General features: G+C 49.9%; 1 protein-coding gene across 1 annotated transcript; it reads right to left on the bottom strand.

Moving 5' to 3' along the window:
* Positions 1 to 507: 507 nt before the first annotated feature.
* On the bottom strand, positions 508 to 4589 carry LOC125533835 (putative ubiquitin-conjugating enzyme E2 23). Its single transcript, XM_087540027.1, has 5 exons — positions 2907 to 4589; positions 2628 to 2750; positions 1843 to 2256; positions 1279 to 1351; positions 508 to 1190 (listed from the first exon to the last, which is right to left on the bottom strand). Exons 1-5 carry the CDS (start codon positions 4587 to 4589, stop codon positions 508 to 510), a joined length of 2976 nt encoding a protein of 991 aa, XP_087396153.1.
* Between the last annotated feature and the right edge of the window lie 7315 nt (positions 4590 to 11904).

Genomic DNA, 11904 nt, shown 5'->3' with positions numbered 1-11904 from the left:
CAAGAAAACAAGATCATTGTCAATACATGAGCTAGTCTTAAAGGCATGACAACATATCATATTGGTGCTTATGTTTCTACACATGCAATTAAGTTTTCCTCCTAATCCCATATTCAAGAATCAATGCAATTATAACATGAAATATAAGCTTAATTATGAATATGAAAATATAATAGTCCCTCAATCCCACACTAGTATAAAAAACGTCTTATATTATGGGCCGAAGGGAGTAATACATTTATTATTACATCCGTAAAAAAATACATTTATTATTACCTCTAGGACATATTTCTGACATAAAAGTAGTAGTATATGTTTAACAAATCATCGATATAATTAAAAAATGCATGTTGGTCGGGCATGGGCCCCTCCTTGCCACCATGTCTCCCATACCGGTTTGATCTGAACTAAAACACTAGTTTGGTAGCACACGTGTTTGGACATATAGTAGCAAAGGCACAATACCATTTTGTTTATCCTCCTAATACTAGAACAAAAATATCAACATTACACACATCCCTCGACACCGATCTCCGTGAATGCCGCAACGAGCCTTGGCACCAGATTGGCGAGTGTGAACCTTAACCCAGGTGAGCACTGCCGCTCGCTACTCCTCTTGGTGGCACATGCCTCGCTACAAAGCGTTCCAACGTCGCACCCCTGAAGACACGCCTCACAATCCCTCAGTATGAATGTCCCCCGACGGCGGAAATGGTCTCTTACAAACTCCTCGAACCCCAAAGGTGGTCGGCGCAGTAGATGGAGCATAGTTCGCAGGGTGAGTAGGTAGGCATTCTCGTTGTACGGCAAAGCGTTGCGGCAACCCTCTGGTGTGCCGACCAGAGCTTCGTACCCAACCTCATTGTAGTAGGGCTGGTTGTTGAGAACGAGGCCTTGGATGGAGACTAGAACCTGGAGCAGGCTCGACGTCGCTGGTGACCAGATCTCCGTGCCCTCTCCGCCAAAGGTGTTGAGAAGGCTGAGGCACACTGTTCCAGAGGCATATAGATTAGGATTGAGACGGAGCCCGTACGAGTGGTAGTACACCTGCGGCGGCGCGTCCGGGTAGGACGGTGGCAGCAGAAAGTCGAAGAAGAAGAGCCCGTCATGGTACGGCGTCCCGCTAGCGCCCACCATGACAGCCCGGAGCAGATCTATGCGGTTCTCGAATGCCCGCACGTAGATGGTATCTGCATAATTACACACAAAGTCAACTCGGTTCATAGGGTATGCTCGTTACACGCAAGTGAAACCATAAAAGGTAGCTCCCTCCGGTACCTGGTAAGTTGTTCTCTAGTATTTTCCACTCTCTCTGCACTATCTTGACCCACCTCTTTCCATGACAGACGCCCTGCGTTTCATGAATCACGGAGAGAAGAGCATTAGCTGGACTTCTTAATCTTTTAATTTTAATTGCAGAAAAAGGCTAATCCTAACTTGTGGTTATTATATGAATTTGGACGTATACCATAGGAAAAATGATGCATTCAAAATCGCCACAAATAATACTTCCTCCATTTCAAAATAGTTGCCATGATTTTAGTTAAAATATTTTTTTTAAAAAAATCAGCTACTCCCTCTGTAAACAAATATATAGTGATCACGCTTTTATATTTCTTTACGGAGAAAGTACTAGATTTTTTCTCGACGTAGCTATTTGTTCATAAACAGGTTTGGGTTGCTACCACTTATGACACGTGGTTTTCTCGACGTAGCTAAGTGGGTGTAGGTTCTTTTTCCATGGAAAGAATATGCAGTTCAGCTATAGAAGAACTGGATTTGTGAATATCAAAGCTAATTTTCTGCACATCAGAAACGCAATTAACATTTGGTGGTGCTTACCTGGTCTGCGGTGTCAAGGTAATGGTGATCCGGAGGGCAATCCCGTACATCAAAATGCAGAAAACGGAATGGCTCCTCATTGCCGTTAGCATCTTCAGCCTCCTTCCCCTCACTGGCAGAATCGTCCGCATCGTTGACCTCCCTTGCGGCGCCATCCCTAGGATGGTCACCACCACCAGGTACCGTCTCAGGCGCTCCCACATTCTCTGCGGCTGCAAATAACTCGGAGCCTGATAAGGGCGACCAAGACCAATCCGCTAGACACCTTTTACCTCGAGCTAACACATTGCTTGTCCATCCGATCACAAACCAGACGACAGAACCGAGGCGGCCTGTTGTTATCGCGGCAGGGCCATCTCTACCCGCAGGATCCTTGTCGCCATCGACGCCCGTTGGGTTTTGTGGAACATTTTCCTACAGTAAGAGGCCCATCACTTTATTAATGGAGTCCGTAATGCGTACAAGTAGAAAATGGAATTCTGCAACCGCCCTAAAAAACTAGATATTCAGTTAACTACTCCCTCGGTAAAGAAATATAAAATCGTTTAGATCACTATTTTAGTGATCTAAACGATCATATATTTCTTTGCAGAGGGAGTATTTTTTAAATTGAGAAGCTCATCGTTATCGGTTTTCAATTAAATGGAAACGAGAGCAAGGAGTTCATCAATTTTTTTAAAGAAAAACAAGTTAAATTGATATGAAAAATGTTTGGTGGTTGAGAGAATAGAGCCGGTCGTAGTCCTTGTTTGCTAACAGTGAACAAATTAATGCTGGGTAGATACCGTGTAGTCGGTAGACGGTTCTTGGGTTGGATCAATGCCGTCGTCCTCCACCCATTCGCCCATTGCAGCCTCTAGTTCATCGTACTTCTGTTCGTTGATGACACAGATCTCGTGGGGCAGCGCCTGAAAGGTTTCATGTCAAAAGAACTGTGAATGAATTGAGCAGAGAATGCATGCACGTACAAGTATAGCGGAAGGTACGATAATGCTCCGTCTACGAACAGCCTATGTAAAGTAACGTAATTTCCCTAAGTAGTAACAGAAGATAGCATTACGTACGGTTGACGTGCTACCATCACCCCACTTGACTTGGACAAAGCCATCAGGCAGGTCCACCACACGCCCAACCCATGAAAGATCGTGTTTCTTCTCATGGTTGCCCTGTGACGGCGGTGCACTTGGGCCGTCAGTTGATCCCGATGGTAGCAGGCGCACAACGACATCTCCATAGTAAGCATAGCGTTCAGGCTCCCTTTCTAGGCTGTACGCGCTGACGGTATCATTGCAATCGATCTCTCTTGCTTGGCCGGGGCGTGACGCTGCCTTGAACCACGAGACGTGCACCATCTGGTCCTTGCAATCCAGGCTTCTGACGAAGCCCACACGCCTCGTCGCGGAAGCAGCTGCGCCATCATCGTCGCCGGTAACGCCGATGGCAGCACCAGCAGGGGCATTTGCCGCGGGAAAGGCGTTGTCGACAATAAACTGCCCTGGGAGGAACTCTTGCTCGTTCAAGATGTTGAAGGGGACGAGGGACGTCGATGGTGCGCCGAGCTGCCGTGTGCCGTCCTGCCACAACACGTCGACGGTGGTGCGGGTGCTAGCCACGCTCATGGGCAGCTGGTCCAACTCCACGTACCTCCCGACGTCACGGCATCGCGCCCTCCTGTGCCCATCGAAGTAATCCTTCCTTAGCTGCTTCCGGTAAAACCTCATCTCCTGCTGCTGCTTTGTCAGGACCGTAGCTGTGCTTGGAGATTCGCGCTCACCTTCTTCTGTCGTGTCACTGTCATACTCATATTCGTCGTCTGAACATGCGACGGGTTGATCCTCCTGGTGATTGCCATCATGAGCACCCTTGTTGGTCTCGGCGGCGGCGGGAAGTGAGTCGTCAGTGGTTTTTCGAAGGAAGCACGTGTCGGCTACGCCCCAGGTGCACTCAGACGCGGAGCAAAAGAAGGTCAGATTGCCAGGGCTCTGATAGGCCGAGGGAGCAAGCTCTTGAACGAGCTGTTGGTCGGTGCCGCCGTGCGCCGACGCGATCCAGTAGACGAGGACGCCGGACATCTCGAGCTTGGTGACGGTGCCTGCTCTACGCTCCGGCCTCCAATGGCCGTTGAGCCACCGGGAGGGCTTGAAGACGGCACATGGGTCGCCGGTCACCCGCTGCCCCGGGTAAAAAGGGCTATTCATGTCAGGGCGGTAAAGGACGTCGGCCTTGGCCACTGATCGTAGCATCTTGGACTCTGCGTCGGGGACCTTGCACATGGCGCCATCGTCGAATAACACGTAGACATCAGTGGACACCTCGACGACCCGGCCAAGCCACGGCCCGGACACGACATAGTCGCCCAGGCTGAGCCCTTTAACGCGCCGCAGACGAGATGGTGGCACACCCTTGACGATCTTCGCCGGCTCGCCGCCGCGGACGGTGCGCTCGATCAGGTCGATCGCTACGGTGACGTTGGTGACGACACCGATTTGACCGCCGAGGTCCGACGCGGATCCGACGACCTCGCCGGGGTGGAAGTAGCTTCTGTCGACGACGTTGACGTCGTAGGCTTTCCTGGTCACCACAGAGCCGTCGACGCAGAGAATCGTGACGGTCCCGACAGGGAGCGAGTCGTTGTGCACCCAGGTGTCCGGTACTACCAGGCCGCGGCTGCCAACCCCGTCGCTTTCATATCCAAAACTCACGAGGTCTAGCAGGTAGATCTTCGAAGGTTCTGCCACGACGTCCATCTCTTTTGGATCGAATTCCTCCTTGCAAAGTTACCGACTAGATCTGCTGTAGACCTGCTGTAGACGGTTCGCGAAAAGCACAATACAACTCGACCCGAGCATACCTAGCTGCTTATATCGGGTAAGGAAGTTATAACCAGGGAATTAAACTCTTCGTATACTAGACAGACTCGATTTCCTTGAAAAGTAAGCCTCCAAGTTTGGATCCAAGTTGAGGTTGTCTCCAGGGCCGGTCCTGACACATCAGCGGCCTATACACAAGGACCCGGATAAGGAGAGCTCCTGGTTGGCGCCTCACACCGGCAAATCCTAAACGGCGCTTGCTGCGCCCGTTAGGGCATCTCCAGCCGCGCTTCCAACAGGGCCTCCCCAGCCGATTTTGCCGCGCCGGCGTCAAAAAAAGGCCCTAGTCGCGTCCCCAGAAGCCCGTTTTTCGCCGGCTCGGGCCAAAACTGGTGCCGGCGGACCCAGGCCGAACCCGGCGCCCTTGGGGGACGCTTGGGGAGCCGGCGCAAGCGAAAAAGGCGCGTGGGCCCGCCCTGGAGGCGACCCGAGGGCCTTTTCCCGCCGTTTGTTGACGCTTTTCCCCCGCATCTCTCCCGCTCGCTTGCCTTCCTCCCGCCATTCTCCCCCTTTCTCCCGCCAAACCCCCTCCCGCTCGCCTTCCAGTCGCCGCCATGCCGCGCGCGACGGCAAACGCGACTGGCGCTGTGGTCCAGCCGAAGCAGAGGAAGCCGAGGGCGCCGCCATCGAAGCCGCCGGGCATGTCGAACGCCGAGTGGAGGGTGGAAGTTCAGCGGCGCGAAGCAGTCACCGCCGACAGGCGGAACAGGGCCATCGCCAAGAAGGCCCGCGACAACGCGGCGCGCTTGGCGGCGTCTTCCTCATCGGTCGACCAGGCGGGGATGAATCCACCCGTCGTCAGCCACGCCAGTACGCGCCCTGGAGACAGCAAGGCGCCGGATCTCCATGGGGTTCATCATCGCCCGGCTACGCCGACGGCGACGCGCACGGTGGGTTCAACCCGAACGTGACCTTCCCTCATGGTCACCCCGCTACGCGCACGCCCTCGCCCGCCTTCGTCGGCATGCCGTACCCTCCATACAACTACTCGCCGCCCACCTCCTACGCGTCCACGCCGACGCCCCATCTCAACCGCGGACCTCTGCCCTTCTCGCACCTCGGCGACGCCGACGACACGGGAGCCGACATGGACGACATCATCGCGACAGGATCGACCGCGGCCGCCGCCTCTCCCGGGTTCGCCACCCAGGACGAGGTAGTGGATCTCAGCGGCGACATGGAGGCCGAACTCGGCTACGTCTACGGCGAGGACGCGCAGGAACCCGAGGAGGAGGAGGAGGAGGAGGATGAGCCGGCTCCTGTTCCGGCGAAGGGGCGCCAGAAGAAGAAGAAGCGGGCGGCCAGGTCAGGCGAACCGCGCGTCAAGTAGACGTCCAAGGAGGAGGAATGCCTCGCCGAAGCATGGAAAGTCGTCTGCCTCGACCCGACCACCGGCGCGAACCAGAACTTGGAGACGTACTGGGACCGCATCAAGGGCGAGTTCGACGAACGGAAGCTCGTCGACCCCTACTTCAAAGGCGTCTACATGCAGCGCGGCTCCAAGGCGATGGCGAACCATTGGGGCCGTGTCCAGTTGGCGTGCAACAAATGGCATGGAATCGTCGAGGAGGTCGCGGCTCGCCCGGAGAGCGGCGCCAGCGTTGAGGATCAGCTGCTGCGTATGTTCGCCATGTATCGAGGCGACAACCAAGACGCCGACTTCAAGCACCTCCACGTCTACAAGCGCATTGACAAGTGCGAGAAGTGGGCGGAAGTCCGGCGTGCCCTCGACAAGGCCAAGGAGACATACAAGCCGGACGCGCCGACTCCGGACGCGTCTGAGGGGCGGCGGGACGGCCACAAGTTGGCGAAGAAGGGGAAAAACGCCGACGCGGCAACCGCGCGAGTGCAGGAGTCCATCGAGCATTGCCTCGCCAACGCGCAGGCCCGGGCCGTCCTGCGCGAAGAGAAAACCGAGGCGCGGTGGTCGTCGCTGATGAAGAACAACGCCATCAAACTCGACCTGCTCCGGACGAACGTCGCCGCGAAGAAGAGGAACACCGACATGGCTTTTCTGATAAGCGGGGCGGACATGCTCCAGAGCAACGACGAGAAGCTTAAGGCGTGGTACCTGGTGCAGCGCGGTCTCATCCTGAACGAGCTGCCGACGGCAACGCCGACGACGCCGACGACGCCCACGACGCCCACGACCACCCGGACGCCAATCCCAAACGACGCCTCTACGTCGCCGCCCAGCAGTGCCGAAGCCGCGCCGACACAGCCCAGCACCGAAGCAGCTCCGACACCGCCGAGCCCGCGCACGCCGACTCCGCCAACGCCTGGAGCCGCCCCCGCCGAGTGAATCATTGCGCATGCAAACTCCGTTTTTTGTAACGCCAGACTACGTCCGATCGCCGGATTTGCGGCGTCTTTTGTGAGCGGGAACGACCAAGTTTAAATTTCCTGCATCCTGGGGCCGACGCGTGGGGACGTGACTGGGCGCTAGGTCGCCCCCAGGGGCCGAACTAGCGCCGGCACGCCCCAGGCCGCTCTATTTAGGTGTCCTAGGGGGCCGAACGGCTGAAGATGTCCTTACAGTACTATGTGCACTCAGGTGTCATTTTTTTTCTTCTATTTCAAACTGAAGCAACGCAAAAAGGGAGTGTTTGAGGTGGGGTTCGAGCCCAGGTTCTCCATGTTCAAAGAGCAGCGCCCCAACCACTACTACAAGCGAACCAATGTGTCAAAACGCTTCCTTTGTTTTATTTATTCTTTGTATATATAAACGTCGCGGAATCCTGGTTTCTTTTTTTAGAACGGTTTTTACTTTACTTTTCTCATTTTATGTTTCTTTTTTCCTTTACTAAATGCATGAACTATTTACAATTCGTGATTATTTTTTAAAATTCCTCATTTTGTTTGGAACGGTTTTGTTCGGTGTTTTTTTTTTCTTTTGTTCACTTGAATGTACTATTTTTCAAAATCGATGAACTTTTTTCCAAATTTGATGAACTTTTTTTGAATTGGATGAATTTTTTTGAAATCGATGAACTTTTTTCAAATTCGATGAACTTTTTTCAAATTTGATGAACTCTTTTCCAAAATGATGATTTTTTTCCAAAATCGATGAACGTTTTTCAAATTTGTGAACTATTTTTCAAAATTGATTTTGTGAACTTTTTTAAGTCGATGAACTTTTTTGAAAATCGATAAACTCTTTTTGTGGATCGATGAACTTTTTGTTCAAAATCAATGAACCTTTTTCAGATTTTCTGGACTTTTCTAAAAATCGATGAACTTCTTCAGATTTTGTGAAGTTTTTGCAAATGGATGAAATTTATTCTAATTTGTGATTCTTTCTAAAATATGTGGACTTTCGAAAAAAAATGAGACTTTTGTCAGAAGAAATCACGTTTTTTCAAAATGTTTGCAACTAATTCAAAATTCTACCTGGCTACAGTGTTTTGTTCTTATACATCATCGCGCTGCAATATTTCTGAAATGTGTAGTTGCTCGAGTGGTTAGCCAACCAGTAAGTTGAGTCAAGGGTCGCGGGTTCAATTCCTTGGAACGCCATTATTTCTCAGTACTTTTTTTCGCGCTACTACTACATTGAACTGTTGCGTGTTCGTGGGCCTGGCCCATAATAGGAGTCGCGTGGGCGCCAGAAACTCCAACCGGCACCTTTAGCGCCGGTTAGGAGCTCCCCCTCACACCATCTCAAGCAGATCTCGCAAATCGGGACATCCGACAAAATAACCGTCAGTTTACGGGACGAAGGCTGTTTTGCAGGCCCGAGTAAGGTACACGTGCATTGCATAAATAAGATCTGACAACCAAATTATGAATAAATACCACACTATAGCATGTAAGTTTTGAGTCATATATTCATGATGTACATGTTCATTTAGTTATTATAGTTCATTTCATTCAAATTGATTAGTTTTATAAAAAGATTAAGATTCATGGGATTGTGCATTATAAAGCATAAAGTAAAAACAAATAATGACAATTCATTTTAAAAAAGAAAAGTTTGGGCAATTATGATATGGAAGATTTTAGAACAAAGGAGAAGTGCTTGTGTTTTGAGGTTTGTGCATTATGCTTAAGTTCAACCATGGAGTCTTCTAGATCGTACATGTGGCAGAATCTGGTGTAATGTATATGATATCCAACGGCCAGTAGTGCTCGGATTTGCCATTTCTGCACCTTCGGATTGGCTTCATCCAACGATCATCTTTCAAAATTATTCACACACTATATAGGGTATAGATCTATATTAATTTTGTGGTGGACGTTCTTTGGGCGTACAGCAGTATATTCTACTCGTACATAGTGCGTTTTGGACGCGGTAATTTGATGGTGCGACCTGGAAAATAGTGTTTCCCAGTTTTTGGGACTAACCCTTTGATATAGCACCCATTGCTAGTTGCTGTTTTTTGCTTGCTTTTTACTTTACAGAAAATCAATACCAAACGGAGTCCAAACACAGCGAAACTTTTTGAAGAAGTTTTTTGGACCAGAAGACACATGATGGGCCAAGGAAGTACCAGAGGGGGCTCCGAGGAGAGCACAACCCACCTGGGCACGCCTAGGGGCCCAGGCGCGCCCTGGCGGGTTGTGCCCACCTCGGCTGCCTCCCTAACCACCTCTTTGCTCTATAAATACCCCGTAAATCCAAAAACCCTAGGGGAGTCGACGAAACAGAATTCCAGCCGCCGCAAGTTTCAGAAACCACAGATCCAATCTAGACACCATCACGGAGGGGTTCATCATCCTCATTGGTGCCTCTTCTATGATGCGTGAGTAGTTTATTGTAGACCTACAGGTTCGTAGTTAGTAGCTAGATGGCTTCCTCTCTCTCTTTTGATTGTCAATACAATGGTCTCTTGGAGATCTATTTGATGTAACTCTTTTTTGCGGTGTGTTTGTTGGGATCCAATGAACTTTGAGTTTATGATGAGATCTTGTAAGTGCATCTAGTGCCACCCCTAGTTGGTTTTGGAGTATTGACGACAAATCTGGTTGAGGGACTAATGTATTTGTGAGAATTGTAGGATAACACAGGTAGTAGTCCCTCATTGATTCGATTTACCTACTGGAGATGACCCCTAAAAATGTATGAAGACATTAAAGACAAAGGTGGTATGTGAAGATATTCACATTGAAGAGTATGACAAGAGAAGACATTGCATGAAGACTATGGAGCATGAAGACTTAGTTGTTTCGTTGTTTTCTTTTCTTCTTTGTTGAGTCATAGGAACCACTGTACTGTTAAGTGGGGTCCCAGTGAACAAAGTCAGAGTGACTGAAGCGATACTTAACCAAAATCCTATGTCTTAGAAGGAATACAATGAGAGCAAATCTTATCCAGAGCTGGATGAGTCAGCTTTACTTGTAGCCCAAGTAAAGTTGCCGCGTGTGTTTGAAATCTGACCGTTGGAACACGTGTCAGTTCCTTAGTGACCTAGGGCCATTTCGGACAAATCAGGTTGGGTTGCCTAGTGGCTATAAATAGCCCACCCCCTACACCATAAATTGGTGGCTGCTCAGAGTTAGTGCACGGCCTTTGTCGTTTGAGAGCAACCCACCTCCGAAGCTTTTGAGAGAGAAATCCTTGCGAGGACAAAGCCCTAAACACCCAGAGCCAAAGAGTGTTAGGCATCACTGAAGTCTTCCTGTCTGTGTGATCTAAAGACTTGTTACACTTGAGGATTGTGAATCCTCCAGCCGGTTAGGCGTCGCGTTCTGAGCATCCAAGAGTCATTGTGGATCGCCGGTGAACGGAGTCTGTGAAGGTTTGGAAGTCTACCTTAAAGACTTACCTGAGTGATTGGGCGAGGACTGTGTGTCCTTAGCTCAAGGGGAATAAGGTGAAAACACGGTCTTCCAAGTTAAATCTCAGCCTCCCTAATCAGACGTACAGTTTTCACAGCAACTGGAACTGGTCCAACAAATCATTGTCTTCAACAAGCAATTGGTTCTATCCATCCCTTCTCTTTATTTACAGTTGGTACTTGTAGGATCGAAAGTATGTCTAGAGGGTGGGTGATTAGACTACTTGACCAAATAAAAAACTTAACCTTTTCCCAATTTTAGTTCTTGGCAGATTTTAGCTATTTTAGGACGAGTCAAGCAATCATCACACAATTCAAGCAAGCATGCAAAGAGTATATTGGCAGCGGAAAGTAAAGCATGCAACTTGCAAGAATGTAAAGGGAAGGGTTTGGAGAATTCAAACGCAATTGAAGACACGGATGTTTTCCCGTGGTTCGGATAGGTGGTGCTATCCTACATCCACGTTGATGGAGACTTCAACCCACGAAGGGTAACGGTTGCGCGAGTCCACGGAGGGCTCCACCCACGAAGGGTCCACGAAGAAGCAACCTTATCTATCCCACCATGGCCATCGCCCACGAAGGACTTGCCTCACTAGGGGTAGATCTTCACGAAGTAGGCGATCTCCTTGCCCTTACAAACTCCTTGGTTCAACTCCACAATCTTACCGGAGGCTCCCAAGTGACACCTAGCCAATCTAGGAGACACCACTCTCCAAGAAGTAACAAATGGTGTGTTGATGATGAACTCCTTGCTCTTGTGCTTCAAGTGATAGTCTCCCCAACACTCAACTCTCTCTCATAGGATTTGGATCTGGTGGAAAGAAGATTTGAGTGGAAAGCAACTTGGGGAAGGCTAGAGATCAAGACTCATATGGTAGGAATGGAATGTCTTGGTCTCAACATGTGAGTAGGTGATTCTCTCTCAGAACATATGAGTTGGAAGTGTAGATGTGTTCTGATGGCTCTCTCCACGAATGATGAGGAGGTGGAGGGGTATATATAGCCTCCACACAAATCCAACCGTTACACACAATTTACCAATCTCGGTGGGACCGAATCAACAAACTCGGTCGGACCGAAAAGGTAAACCTAGTGACCGTTAGAGATTTTCGGTGGGACTGACATGCAACTCGGTAGGACCGATTTTGTTAGGGTTCGGGCATAACGTAATCTCGGTGAGACCGATTACACAAACTCGGTGAGAACGATTTTGGTAATTATCTAACCAGAGAGTTGGTCAGGCAAACTCGGTGGGACCGATTTGCTCTTTCGGTGAGACCGAAAAGTTACAAAAAGGAAACAGAGAGTTTACATTGCAATCTCGGTGGGACCGATCCGCTCTTTCAGTGAGACCGAAAAGTTACGAAAGGGAAACAGAGAGTTTGCAATCCCATCTCGGTGAGACCGAGATC

The sequence above is a fragment of the Triticum urartu genome, chromosome 2A (assembly GCF_056163025.1).
Source record: "Triticum urartu cultivar PI428250 chromosome 2A, HENAU_Tu73, whole genome shotgun sequence".
In the NCBI taxonomy this organism is placed as follows: Eukaryota; Viridiplantae; Streptophyta; class Magnoliopsida; order Poales; family Poaceae; genus Triticum; species Triticum urartu.
The sequence above is the reverse complement of the archived record's forward strand: the minus strand, read 5'-3'. Positions and strand labels throughout refer to the sequence as shown.